General features: G+C 33.4%; 4 protein-coding genes across 4 annotated transcripts in view; 2 read left to right on the top strand and 2 right to left on the bottom strand.

Moving 5' to 3' along the window:
- The window catches only part of LOC104779528 (cyclin-J18-like), a 63,514-nt gene that overhangs the window by 30,208 nt on the left and 18,379 nt on the right, over window positions 1-14,927 (bottom strand). The window lies entirely within an intron of this gene.
- Window positions 10,881-12,774, top strand: LOC104779520 (protein BASIC PENTACYSTEINE1). The gene is made up of 2 exons (XM_010503887.2): window positions 10,881-11,067; window positions 11,646-12,774. The coding sequence occupies exon 2, from the start codon at window positions 11,658-11,660 to the stop codon at window positions 12,516-12,518; it is 861 nt and encodes a 286-aa protein (XP_010502189.1). The 5' UTR covers window positions 10,881-11,067; window positions 11,646-11,657; the 3' UTR covers window positions 12,519-12,774.
- LOC104779521 (putative clathrin assembly protein At2g01920) lies at window positions 12,912-13,826 on the bottom strand. Its single transcript, XM_010503888.1, has one exon. The coding sequence runs from the start codon at window positions 13,824-13,826 to the stop codon at window positions 12,912-12,914; it is 915 nt and encodes a 304-aa protein (XP_010502190.1).
- The window catches only part of LOC104779522 (psbQ-like protein 3, chloroplastic), a 2,298-nt gene continuing 1,615 nt past the window's right edge, over window positions 14,245-14,927 (top strand). Inside the window, exon 1 of the mRNA XM_010503889.2 lies at window positions 14,245-14,572. Coding sequence (XP_010502191.1) covers window positions 14,306-14,572 — 267 coding nt within the window. The 5' untranslated portion in view covers window positions 14,245-14,305. The remainder of the gene's footprint in view (window positions 14,573-14,927) is intronic.

The raw sequence follows: 14,927 nt of genomic DNA, 5'->3' as shown, positions 1-14,927 counted from the left end.
GGGTGTCGATCGATGCTAAGGCAGTGTCGATCGACACCATCTCCTCTGATCGATTCCAAGTTGATTTCTTGCGGATTATTGCTCCAAACTGATCCAAATTGCTCCACTTTGCTCCTTCCATGCTAAAAACCTGTAAAGACTCAAAAACAATCTAGAAACAAATGAAAAGACACTAAAAGACTCCTTATATCATGGTTAAAAACCACAAAAACCATGATATATCATATAAGATCATGGTATTGTTTTGCTTCTGATTTGGACCAAAGAACTGTTTTTGATGGACTCTCCCTGTAGTTATTAAAAACACTATTCTTTCTTGCTTTCCAAATTCTCCAAAGTAGCCAAATTGGCAACATAGTTTGACCATTTGTGGATGTAGAGTTGTGGATTGAAGTTATGATGTTAGAAATGTTTTCTTCCGCATCGTTTGCTAAATTAGCTATATCAATATAAGGAGTACTTGAAAATCGCCAAACCAGAAGTGCAAAGAGACATGTAAATAAGGCATGGTTGATTGTTTCCTCTGATTGGCGACATCTTGAACATATAGGATCTAGTGTCATACCTCGTGAGCGTCATCTTGTTAAAGTTGGGAGACTTCGGGATATAACACGCCATAGAAAGTGCTTTAATTTTGGGATCACTGGTAGTTTCTAGATTTTGTTCTTGAGTTCCGGTGAGCCGTAAGGTATATCCGGTGGTATGTCACACGAGAGAGGATCATGTGTTAAGAGCCAGTAGCTAGATTTGACCGTGTAGTCACCTGTATTGCTATAGTTCCATATCAGAATATCAGGTTGACCTGCGTGTGCTAGGTAAATCCTTTTTATTTGGTCAATATCCTCAACTTTGATGTGTGACTAAATCTTCGTATCGTCCCATGATCTGATCTAGCCCAATTCTGCCATAAGCGTGTTTAAAATTTCATTGTATTCTTCATTTAAAGCAGAGACTGGTCTTGGAGGATGTGATTTAATGACATTGTCCAAGCCTATTCTTACTGTTTTTCCATCACTAACATTGTATCTTGATCTCTTTTTTATTAATGAAATATCCACTAATAGAGAAGACCAACCATAGGATTGGTTTTTCCTTGGTTTTGCATCTAAAACAGAAGAATCTTGATAGTAGCGAGCTTTCATTATTTGTGGAAATAAAGAGTTTGGATGTTGGATTAAACGCCAAGCTTGTTTTGCTAATAGTGCATCGTTGAATTTTTCTAGATCACGAAAGCCAAGACCTCCTTCTTTCTTTGTGTGTTGCAATTTTTTCCAAGCTATCCAGGAGATTCCCCTTTTGTTGAGCATCTTTTTCCCACCTGTAGTTCATGAGTATCGAGTCAATATCCAAAGTTACACCTTTAGGTAGTTTGAAACAAGACATAGCATACACCGGCATGGCTAGTGCTATTGATTTAAGCATTATTTCTTTGCCTGCTGGAGAAAGTCTCTTTGCACTCCAACTAGATGTTCTCTGTTTCACTCTAGTGACAATATACTCAAACATTTCTTTTTTTCCTTCCAAACTCCTCAGGTAATCCTAAGTATTTGCCTCCTCCTCCCTGATTCGGGATCTCAAGAATCTCTTTTAATCTATTTTGTGTTGTGCCATACACTCGAGAACCAAACGTTATCATAGATTTTGATGTGTTAATTTGATGGCCCGAATAGTATTCGTAAACATCAAAAACATTAATGCTTGGCAATTCTTTCTGTTAGCTTGGCAAAAAAACAGACAATCATCAGTGAATTGCAGATGTGTTATTCGAGGTGTACTGTCTCCAACCTTTACACCTTTGATGTCTCCATCTGTGACCCGTGATTGAATGAGATGGCTCAAGATATCAGAACATAAAATGAAGAGATAGGGTGAAAGGGGGTCCCCTTGTCTTATACCTCTCTCTGGTTTGACATGTCTGAAAGGCGATCCATTGATTAGTATTGAGTAACTCACTGATTCGACAGTAGCCATAATCCAATCAATCCACTTATCACAGAAACCAAAAAGTTGGAGAGTAGTTCTCAAGAAATTCCACTCGACTCTGTCATATGCCTTGCTAACATCAGTTTTGACTGCCATATAAGATTTTGAGACCATTTTTCGAACTTTGAGTGAATGCATAACTTCATGGACTATCATGACATTATCTTGAATCAGTCGTCCTGGTATAAAATATGCTTACGCATCTGAAACTATCTCATTTAAGTGTGTTTTAAGTCGATAGACTAGGCATTTAGAGATAATTTTGTAAAGGACATTGCATAATGCAATTGGTCGGTAGTCAGGGAAAGTGATCGGGTTATTTATTTTCGGGATGAGACAAATGTTGGTATGGTTCAGCTGAGGTAGCATAGTGGTTGTATCAAAGAAGTTTTGAATTTCTCGTCTGACATCACTACCTACTGTATCCCAACATGTTTTATAAAAACGAGCTGTTAAGCCATCCAGACCAAGAGCTCTGTCATCTCCTATTTGACACACGACATCATATAATTCCAGTTCAGTGAAAGGTCGAGTGAGATCATCATTCATATCTGATGTAACTCGTCGTTCGAAATCAGCAAAAACATCCTTAGTAACTTGGTGGCTATTAGTTGAGAATATTTGTTGGAAGAAAGATTGACCCTGCTCTCCTATTTCTTTATGTCCATGAAACATGTTCCCCTGTGCATCTTAGATTGAGTTTATTTGGTTTTTTGTGTACCTTGTATTCGCGCAAGCCTGGAAAAATCTCGTGTTTCGATCACCCTCATTCATCCATTGATTTCTACTCTTTTTTCCAATGTTTCTCTTCATCCAAGTATGCTTTTGTGAGTTCATCTTGTAAGGTTGTAATTTGTTGTCTTATTGTGAAATTTAGACTTTCCATTGCCGTGTTAAGTTGTGACTGCAGAGCCTTAATTCGCGTTTCTGAATTTAAGTGAACTTCGTGTTTCAGGTTTGCCATCGCTTTTCTGCAGGTGACAATTCGTCTTGAGATCGGTATGTTAGGTTTCTGCATTTCCCTGGACCATCCTTGCTTAACAACCGCTTTGAAACGATCAACTTTGCATAACCGCTTGTCAAAATAAAAGGTTCTCTTTCTGTATGGGGATCCAATATTAAATTTTAGGGATATCGGTTTATGATCAGATCCTGTGAAGTCTAGAAATTCAACTTCTGCATTCGGGAAAGCAGCTCCCCAAGGTCCGTTCTGGAAAGCTCTATCTAGACAGCATTTGACAGTGTGGATGTGTCGTTCACCTACCCATGAAAACTTATCGCCCCTGTGTCTTATATCTTCAAGATCACAGATCGCTACCATGTGTTAGAAGTCACGGAAAGTCCAATCTGCTCTAATAGGTCCTCCAAGTTTTTCAGAGTTTGAAAGTATTTCGTTGAAGTCACCTATAAGCAACCAAGGATCATGGCGATGGTAGGATACATTTTCAATTCTCTTCCATAGATGATGTCTTTCACTTTGAATGGGATGACCATACACACAAGACAAATAAAAACTTATATTATTAATGTTTACAGAAACATCAATGAGGCGCTCATCCATTGAAATTGGACTGAGAGCTACATTATGTTTCCACATCAGAGCCAAGCCTTCACTCCTTCCAAGAGGGGGATGGATAAGTATATTAGCAAATTCTAAATCACACTTAAGTTTATGTACTACATCACACTGATTAAGTGTTTCAATAAGAAAAAGAACATAACACTTAGTTATACGACATAATCAAGTAAGTCGAGAAAGAGTTTGCGGCGGTCCAATGCCCTGACAGTTCCAGGAGAGGACTCTCATATTAGATCTGGGGGTACCGAGCCCCCCGTGCCTCCGTCGAATCGCTGGTTGACTGAGTACGAGCCTATGGAAGCAGTAGACTTAGGCCTCTTTTGGAGTTGGCTCAGGACCGCCAATTCCTCTGTAGCTTCCGCATTGTTGAAAGCTTTTTCAAAAGAAACTCTTTTGCGCTTCATGAAAATAAATTCAGACAAGGTATTATCTGTTGATGCTTCAAATAGATCCTTGTAGCAGGTGGGATCTTGGATGGTAATCTTCCGTTTGGCCTGGATGCAGCGTATCTTTTCTACATTTAAATCAGGATCAGCAAACACAGTCGGAGTCATTGATGCTCCTCCTATTCCATTGCCAGGTTGATTGACTTTACCACTTGGTGGCGCCATCTGTAGTCCGGGGATTAAGTTTGCTGGGTCAATAGATGGTAAAGTTTCTGCATCAGACATGTTGTTGTCTCCCGTCAAGTGGTTGTCATCATCACTGCTATCACCTGGATCCACTTGAGTATCATCATCAAAAGCCACAGGACACTCTTTGTTGTTGTGTTTCAGAGAACCACATTTGCTACAAAAGTTTCTTAGTCTCTCATAACGAAATCTCACCACAATATTCTCGTCAACTATGAATTGCAGATTCTTTTGAAAACGTAGCGGATAATCGACCTCAGTTACAATCCTAAGCGATTTCCAACCCACCGAGCCATAGCATTTGTTAAGTAGAGAGTCAGAATACCTTGGATTTGCACTCAGAATGAAATGATCTTCATTTCTCCAGCGGTTATGTTAGGATACCATCGGTGAGTCGTTAGCATCCAGTCATTGAAAGACCATGGTCCGCGATTAAGTACCAGATTAAGTGATTCTTCAGACTGGAATCAGAATTGAACACAACCCTCATCGAGAATCCGCCCAACACACCCGTCAACAAATCCCCACACGCGGGGCATTTGGCGAATCAGAGCACGTTAGTTCTGCTTCCGCGGATTCACTGGAGTAACCACCAATGAGTAGCGGTTAATGTTAGCCGCCGTTCACAGAGTTCCGGTGGAAGAGGTATTGGGATGTCATCAATTCCCAAGTCGAGATCTTGGACTGATTTTCGAAGATAATCACTCATTGTGGATGTGAGAAGATGATTGATAGAAGAGTATGAAAGATGATTGAGGAATTGGATGAAGAATTGTTGAATAGATAAAGAGTGTCATTTTAGAATTTTATTTTTGTTTCACAAAGAGTGTCATTTTATATTTCCAATGCACTATTTTATATTTTCAATGGATCTGTTTCATTAGATTTTCTAGTTTTACCCTTAATCTATGATTAAATTAACCCATTAAATATTTATTAAATAAGGGCATATATGTATATTTTAATATTTTCTTAATTTGTGTGAAATGTGTCAAAATGACACTTATTGTGAAACAGAGAGAGTACTTGAATAGTCATCAAAAATTTTAAAATCAGAGAAGGAAAATACTTAGGTTCACTCCTAGGGTGAACCTTCTTGTTCACTTCTTCCTTTTCAACTAATCAGAATCTTCTATACATTATTTTATTTAAAGGAATAAATCAAAATTAAATTAAAAAGCAAAACAGATTAAGGAAACAAATTCTGTATAATTTTTTTAAGGAAAGTTAAATATTGGCTTAGTTTAGATTTCACAATTAAAATGAAATGATGTATTGGTTTGGGTTTACAAATAAGGTGATTAGGGTTTAGATTTTACAATTCAAACAAAATTATATGTTGGTTTGGATTTACAAATGAAGTGGTTAGAGTTTAGATTTTATAACTAAAACGAAATTATATGTCGGTTTGGGTTTACAAATAAAATGGTTAGGATTTAGATTTTATAATTAAAATGAAATTATAGGTCGGTTTGGGTTTACAAATGAGATGGTTAGGATTTAGATTTTCTAATTATAATGAAATTATATGTCGGTTTGGGTTTACAAATGAGATGGTTAGGGTTTAGATTTTACAACTAGAATGAAATTATATGTCGGTTTGGATTTACAAATGAGATGGTTAGGGCTTAGATTTTATAATTAGAATGAAATTATATATCGGTTTGGGTTTATAAATAATCGGTTTAAGTTTTTAATCTAACAGATTTTGTTTTCTTATTTTATAAGAAAGTGAATAAATAGGTTTTTAAATGCATTATGACATGTCAAATTCTCATTGGCTAAAATAATGAGAAGTGAACAAAAGGGTTCACCTTAGGAGTGAACCCAAGAATTGTTCAATCGGAGAATAAGTTTTGTAATTCAAAAAGTTAAATAGATGAATAAGTTTTTTAATAGTTTATGAAATGTAATTTACTTTAAATAATTAAATATTTTATGGAAATGATAACTAAATTATTAACTATATATATTTTTATAATAGTTGATGAAGTCTTTCATTTTAAAAAACTAATAGAAAGAAACATTACCTTATATATTCTAATGACACATTTATGTAAATAATAATAAAATAAAGATTTCCTTAAATATTTTAATGGCATATTTAATGGATCAAAAGACTTATTTTTGTAAATATGTTTATCTTGAGATGCTTAATTGCAATTAAATATTCAAATCGCTCTGGCGATGACACATCAGCATTTTCAACAAAATATTTTTCTATTAACATATAGGAGATTTGTTTCATTTGTGCTTACTCTACTAGCAAAACATTATCCCTGGAAATTAAAAAATACAACTCATTTATTGCTTCCCAGATCTTTCATGTAAGAGAAGTTCACACAAATTACCCTTGTATGTTGTTTGAAGTTCTTTTCCGTATCCTAAAAACAAGCATGTTGCCATAATTGTGTAAATTGTCTCGTTCGGTTTAAGTATATTACCAATCTTACTCTTTAAAATATGTTGTTAATGGGCTTCTACCAAAAGAATTACTTTCACAGTTTCACTTCTATTTCATTCTAATATTTTACCCAAATACACAAATGGGCCTCAAATCAATTCCTCTTTAGACTTTATTTCTTAATTTTAGATACATTGATTGCCTTCAAAAGTTCTGGTTTACACACAATTATCATCATAAATACCTTAATGTATCTGTTTTTAAAAAACTTTTGATTTTGACAATTACGTAGGCATATTTTAACAATGACTAGGTGTTTCCCCACGTAAAGCGTGGGTTGTGGTGTAGTTGGCACTTTCTTGTTTTTTTTTGGTCTTTTTCATTTTCTCTTTTGTATTATTTCGTTTTAATTAGGCATATACGGGCTTTGCCGTCACTTTTATTTAAACACTATATGTTTATACCATTTCGTTTAAATGTGTATAATTGTGGCGTTTATTTTTTATGAATTATGAAGATGTTGTTTCTTGCTTTTGAGGATCCAATCTTATCATTGACTGATATTGTTTCCAATACATTTATTGTATTATAGATTTTCTAATTAACTGATTATGTAAACCCTTCATACGTTGATGTTGCAATAATAAGTTATTTTTTAAAATATCTTCCGTGTAAGTGATTATGTTTGTATGCCCATGTTTTGGTCTAATATCAATAAGATCGTTTCTGTTTTTCTTTAGTTGGCTTTGAAACCAATTTTGAGTTAAGTAAATAATGGGTCGAATTATGGTGTTAATAAGTAATATAAATTCTTATGTATATATATTGTATATATGTGACTATAAATTTAGCTAACTAAAAAATTATGTAATATTTAAATACAATCTTGAACATATATATATATATATTTATTTATATATATTTGTGGGAGGAATGTATGAAATTATTGGATAGAAGTTATTTTTGAGTTAAATGACCTTTAATGTCTTTAAAGTGAGTTAAATATTAATAAATTTTTATATGTGTCTTGACTTTTTTTAAAAGGAATACCAAGTGTTTCCTTCCAAATTTGAAGTGATATAGTATTTTAGTTTTCTTATATGATTTTATGAACTTCAATGTAAAAGTTTTTCAAAGTAATAAGTACACTCACTGATTGAATTATAAAATTTGGAGAAATGTTTATTTCGTTTAATCATCTGCTCTTTTAAATAAATTAAATAAGTATGTTGTTATTCCTACAAATAGGACAACATATATTATAGTTTAACCATGGAGTTAAGCAATGGAAATGGAACTTGTGATTGCAAGACAAAATGCTTATATGTTACACATTGATCGTTTAAAAATGAATAGGAACATCTAATTCTCAAATAAAGTTGATTGTTTTGTTAAAACCAACATATGTGAATTTAAATTTAACTATGCAAATTTAAAAAATAAATATGAATAGATTAGAAAGGCAAGAAATATAAAAGAAATATTTTTATATATAAATAAAATAAAAATTGAAAACAATGTTAAATATATATAATACTTTCTACATTAAAATATAGAATCAAACTCTTACAAGTTACAACACATATGAGATATAACAACATTTGATATTGGTGGGAGAGGAAGAGAGAATGATTACTTATAAGATAATAATCCAAATTAGATAAAGGAGATAAATCTTTTAAAATAAGAACAATGTAAAATATATATCATGTAGTCTCTAAAATTAAAATTTAGCATTAACAATTTACACGCCTTGAGCTGGAGGTTGACTCAGAGTTAGTGGTGGGTTTCTTAACCACAGGGATTGCTGCCTCGCATCCCCTGTCGTTCCTGGTGCGTCTGTGCCATGGCTTCATCTTTAGGGACTGGATAGTCCGGATATCACACGTCTATAGGGAAGCTAACCGTCTAGATGATGGGTTAGCCAACTATGCTTTCTCTTTGTCTTTAGGTTTTCATTGTTTTGAGACAGCTCCGACAATTGTGGAGTTGATTGTTAGGGATGATGTTGCCGGAACTGCGTTTCCGCGCCGTATCCGGTTGTAATTTTTCTTTCTTTTTGCATGAATAAATAGCAAGGAGGTTTTTGCCTCCTTGTCATCTACCCAAAAAAAAGCATTAACAATTTACAATGATATTTCATTTGTTTTTTACAACCCATACAACAAAAATAAGAAATCAAAAATAACCGAAAAAACGAAAAATGATTTGAGGTATTGTAGAAGAGAATGAGAAAATGTGAAAATGAGATAGTAAAAGAATGTCAATATGAGAGAATGATAGATTGAGAGAATGCTTATTTATATGATAAGAAATGATGGAAGTTACATTTAGAACTATGGAGTTACAATAGTAATTTATTGTGTTTGAATAAAATTGAGTGGTAGAATATGATTAATGCATAATTTATTTTATTTTCAGTTATAATTTTATTTTAATGTGTGAGTTAAATGTATTGTGTTTATTGGATCTTAAATATTGTTTAAAGCAATTAGAAAGCAAATAAAAAAAAAAAAAAAATTAGAAAACATTAAATGAAAATCAACCAATAAGGAGAGACCAAAACCTTACTTTTATATATATGATATATTGCTTTAAACTTTGAAATGAGAAATATATTATAAACAATAATTTTACATGAGAAATATATTAATTTAGCCAACCAAAATATGAATATAAGTTTAGCCAACCAAAATAAATAAAAAATATTAAAATTTAACTAAAAATAATTTCTCTTGAAAGATAATAAGTTAGTAGGAGGAATGAATTAATGTACAATTATTGGATAGGAGTTACATTTGAGTTAAATGGAGTTACATGTCTTTAATTATAAATAAATATTTTAATTTTTTATAACCTAAAATAAAAGGAATACCAAGTGGCTGAATCAAAATTCACATGATTTGGTTGTTTGTTGATATAAACTCAACACTTACACATAATATTTCAAAATAAAAAATATTACTTTTTAAGTGACAAACTAAATTAGTTTTCTTATAAAATTATATGAATTCTTCAATCTCAATAATTTTTAAAATCCCAAGGATAACTTATATTTTTTTGGTTTTCACTCATCAATTTAATTTATAGTGCTAGATTTCATACTAATGGTTTCATCTTTAGAGAATTTAGTGAAATGATATTTTTAAAATTATATTTTATTTTTATATTTAAGTTCCAGTTGAATATGTTTTGTTTTTTGGATCATTTTTTATTTTGATTAAAGACACAAAAAACCAATTGTTTAATTATGTTCTTTTTGTTTTCAAAAACCTCAAATCATAAAAAAAAATATATATATATATATATATTATATTGATCTCTGCAGATTTAACAATTGGATCACAAAACAAAATAGTCTTTATAAATGGATAAATGGATAATTATATTGATCTTTAAATATTATATTGATCTTTATAAATTATTTAAAATGATACATGAATATGTGAGATAACCAGAGACATAATAGATAATTACATATGGATCATTTCAACTTTATGATCTTATTGTGTGGTGAATATTGTAAGGAAGTATGAAAATAATGACTTATAAGATGTTAATATAAAATAGAAAATGGAGATAAACATTTTAAAAGATTAAAATAAATATATAAAATATACATATCATATAAACTCTAAAACTAAGCTTTTACAATAATATTTGATTTGAATTTTTATAACAATAACACAAAAATACAAAACAAAACAAAGATTTGAGAGTAGTGGAAGAAGATGAGAGAATGAAAGAGTGATAGACTAAGAGAATAAGATAATGAGTATTTATAGGAAGAGAAATGATGAAATGTTACATTTAGAAAAATAAGAGTTACAATTCTAATTTATTGTTTTGTTTTAATACAATTGATTAATACAACTTAGTGGAGAAATAAAGTTAATGCATAATTTATAGGAAGAATTTATATGATTTCAGTTTTATATTATATGAATTAAATGTGAAAATTAATTGTTTTTAATTTGTGTTTTAATATAAATATTTTTTTTATTAAAATTGCATTGCCAAGTGAACCAATAAGGAGAGAATGAATCCTTACTTTTATATATATGATTCAATAGTACAATGTAAACGGATAAGAAGAAGCAGTGGCTTTGATTTTGTTTTTTTTGTCTTCTTCTTCTGTCACATGGTTTTCCTTTTCCCCTTAATCTGTGCCCTACAAATAAACCAAACCTCTTCACAATCTATTTTTTTTTACAAAAGCCATTTTGGAAATTTTTTTATATATTTAAAAGTGTCATTTTTAGGATTCTCTCTCTTCTTACAAAAAAAAAACTGGAAGAGATCTTTTATAACATTCTCTCTCCTCTCTCATCCCTCATATCTTTCTCTGCTTAGGTTTTTTTTTTTGGTTTTCTCTTTCCTCTCTCTTTCCCAATCTCTCTCTCTCAGGTTTCTCTCTCCAGGAAGGTCAAAAAAATTCCTTAAAGAGCCGTTTAGACCAAACCCACCATGTAAGATTTCTCTCTCATCAATCTATGTCTCTTTCTTTCTCTCTCTCTCTTAATTTTTATAAGATTGAGTCCTTTTTGTACTGTACTCTCTTTCCATTTCTACGATGCTCTCTTCCATTATCTTATTTGAAGATATGATTTATCATAACTCGAGATCTGAACATCTCTCTGTGTGGGCAAAAAAAAAAAAATCGTAGCTTTATGTTCTGTTTCATTAGATCTGGTTCTGGGTTTTGTCAGATCTAGAAATTTGCATATGGGTTTCAGACAGAAATGTGAAATAAATGGATTCTAATTAGAAAAAAACCCTAGTTTTCGTTTCTGGGTATCTCAAAGATCTGTGCTTTCGTTTTGACTCTGTTTACAGAATCTGAGAAAATGGATTGTTTTTGTGTTAATTTCTTGAGAATTTCGATGAATCCGAGATTTAGAAACAGATTCAACCTCAAATTTGGATACTTTTCGATTGCTTATTGTTTATTGGATCTTACACAGTCATTGTTCTGTTTTTGTTTGGATTGAATTGGGTTTATACAACTTGAGGTTTTAATCTTTCAATGGGGGCATTGTTTATGTAGTTTATAATCTCAATGGATGATGATGGATTTCGCAATTGGGGATACTATGAACCAGCGGCTGCTACGTTTAAAGGTAACCTTGGTTTGCAGCTTATGTCTACCATTGACAGGAACACTAAACCGTTCTTACCTGGACGTGAATCGAATCTAATGATCGGTTCAAATGGTTCGTATCATCCTCGAGAGCACGAGGCCTCAATGCCTATAAACTATAGCTGGATTAATCAACCAAAGGACAACAAGTTCTTCAACATGTTACCTATAAGCACACCTAACTACAGTAATGTCATGTCCGAAACATCTGGTTCGAATTCGATGCAGATGATGCATCAATCGGTTGTTACTACATCCCGGTTTGAGGAAAACCCTATCCCTCCTCCTCGTGAAGATGAAACCGTTCAGCAGCCTAGTGGTAAGAAGCGAAAGATGAGAGGCAGCATCGCAACACCAACAGCACCAAAAGCTAAGAAGCCGCGTAAACCGAAAGAGGAGAGCGGCGTTACTAACAATGTTCAACAGCAGCGTGTGAAACCGCCTAAGAAGAGTGTCGATGTTGTGATTAATGGAGTGAGTATGGACATTTCTGGTTTACCTGTACCGGTTTGCACTTGTACTGGAACTCCTCAGCAATGTTACCGTTGGGGATGTGGAGGATGGCAATCAGCTTGTTGCACAACGAACATTTCGATGTATCCTTTACCGATGAGTACTAAGCGACGCGGTGCAAGGATATCGGGTAGGAAGATGAGTCAAGGTGCGTTTAAGAAGGTCCTTGAGAAGTTAGCAACAGAAGGTTATAGCTTTGGGAATGCTATTGATTTGAAGAGTCATTGGGCTAGACATGGAACCAATAAGTTCGTCACGATCAGATAAGTTTGGAAAAATTCAAATGTTTTTTTCTCTCTCACTGATCGTGTATATACAACCAAAACTGTAACCTTTTGGGTTTTTCCTTCTTCTTCTGCAAGGTAACTTCTTTGTTTTAGGGTTTGATCATCATATCTCTTAATTCATACATTCTTAATGTTCTGTTTTTGTTTGTTTGAAGTTTTCTCTTAGATGTTGTAATGATCAAATGTTGTTATTTTAAACAATTTTAGTGAAAGTTTTAAGTTCTTTTTTTTTGCAATTTACCCTTATACAAATCGTTAGATATATCAAGTTTTAACTAATAATGCAATGCTAATAGTCTAAACAAGTGTGTACACATTAACATAGATGCACAAATGAGGTGGACTTAAACATGATTAGTCACTAATTACGTAATTAGAAGCTAATTAAATCTGATGGACGATCCTCACTAGTCACCAAATCCACCTCCACCATATCTTCAGCCGTTACCTTTGTCGCCTTCCGATCTAACTCCGGGGCCATACGGAGAAGCTTGTCTAGCAGTATCACTTGAGACTCCGTGACTCCCACGAAACTAGAGATTTCTTGAACGTTGGTGACACCAAAACCTCTACAGAACTCTAAATACTTGACGAGTTCTTCTCTCTGCGACAAAGATTTCGCCACGATCATCATCGCCAATTCCGCCTCCGCAGACGATATCTCGAGAGTATTGCACTGAACTTGGGATAAGAAACCGGCGAATCCGCGGCAAATATGACCGTTAATCTCAAAAACCTCGCTGATTACATACTCCATAGCTTCGATTACAAGAGGCGTTTCACCAACCGGTTTGATCCTCATCAATGAATCAACGATGCGTTGCATTTTGACAATGATCTCAAGACGAATCGTGTTCTTGTTAAAGAAGAGAATCGATCTTTCGTCAAGAAACAAGAAATAAGCGCGAACGAATATATTAAACCGACCGGTTCTACTAAACCGAGATTTCCTTTTCCTGAAACCGGAAAGATCAAACGGTAACCTTCCGATGGAATCGACGGCTTTGATTCCGGTGAAGAACAAGCCGTGTAATAGCATCAAACATTTCAAAGCCACCGTCCAGTTACTCGTGCGTTCCACACGTAACGAGATGGCCCGTATGATTGGTTTGAAACTAGAAGGGTTGCTCTGTATGTATCTGTAGATGAATTGAACGTTTTCAATGTCCATTGAGAGATCGTTGTGGCTCGTTGCTTTGATGATTGCAGCCGTGAAGTTTTCATCAGCTGCTGTGATAAGACTGAGCTTGTCTTTTATAGCTCCGGAGGCGCGTCTCCATAACTTCATTTTTCACCGGGAAATAAGTTTTCGTCTCATCACAAAGTTCTTTCAAATCTGTTATAATTACGAGTTTCAACGAAGTGGATTTGTTTATGATTTGGATTTTAGATTCTTAGTTTGTTTTTTCAGTTCGCTCTGTTTCTATAACTCTGTTTTGGTATTTTGGTTATGGTTTGAATTTTATAACAATATATTAGTTTCTTACTTTATAAAAAAAATTTTTTGTCAAACGCAAATTGAGATATTTTAGTATCTTACGTGTTAATTTATGTATCTATAAATAACAATGAGCATATTTGAGAAATGATGAAATAAAAAATGAAAATTTGGCGGGTTGTTGGAAGTGTCATATCTCCACTAGTTGACACGTGCCACATTCACTGGCCGTTAGATTTTAATCTCTGGACTAGTTCTTATCCTTGTGAGGTTTGGTTGGTTGTTCAATGGCGCAGATACTTTGTTTGCTCATTGAAACGGCTTAATACATGGCGCTTTCGAAGTCACCACCACATTTAACTCTCATTCACAATCAAAACTCTCCAATTGATAAAGCTGATTCTATCTTAACATTTTCCATTGATACATTCAGAAGAAGAAGAAGACGAAGAGACGTTTTACTCTCAGTTTCAGGAACACTAATCACTCAACTGTTCTTCTTCGATAGCAACCGCTCTTCTTCTGCGAATGCCGCTGATTTTTTCAACTTCGGCGCTCCTGAACCTGAGCCTGAACGAACCGTCGAACTTGCTAAGGTCTAAACTACTTATTTCTTGACTTTAGTTACATTTTTTTTTTTTTTTGTGGTTAATTGAAGAGTTTTGGAGGTCCCATCGCAATAGAATGTTCCCTAATGAAAGTTCAGACTAGAGATCCTCCAGAACGTAACTTTTGCAAGATCATAGAGAACTAGATACTCAATTTAGTTCTACTATATATGATCCATTTGTTAATTATATAGTATTAGAATTTAGATGTTGTAGTACTCCACTATATAATTGCTAAACAATTGAGGACAGTGTGTTATATACAAAAGCTTACTCACATGGACTGAAACAATTGCAACGATCTGTATTTTCAATGTAAAGTCACAAGGTCAAATTTTCTTTT

This window comes from Camelina sativa, chromosome 4 (assembly GCF_000633955.1).
Source record: "Camelina sativa cultivar DH55 chromosome 4, Cs, whole genome shotgun sequence".
NCBI lineage: Eukaryota > Viridiplantae > Streptophyta > Magnoliopsida > Brassicales > Brassicaceae > Camelina > Camelina sativa.
Note: the sequence above shows the minus strand (reverse complement) of the source record. Positions and strands in the feature narration are given on the sequence as shown.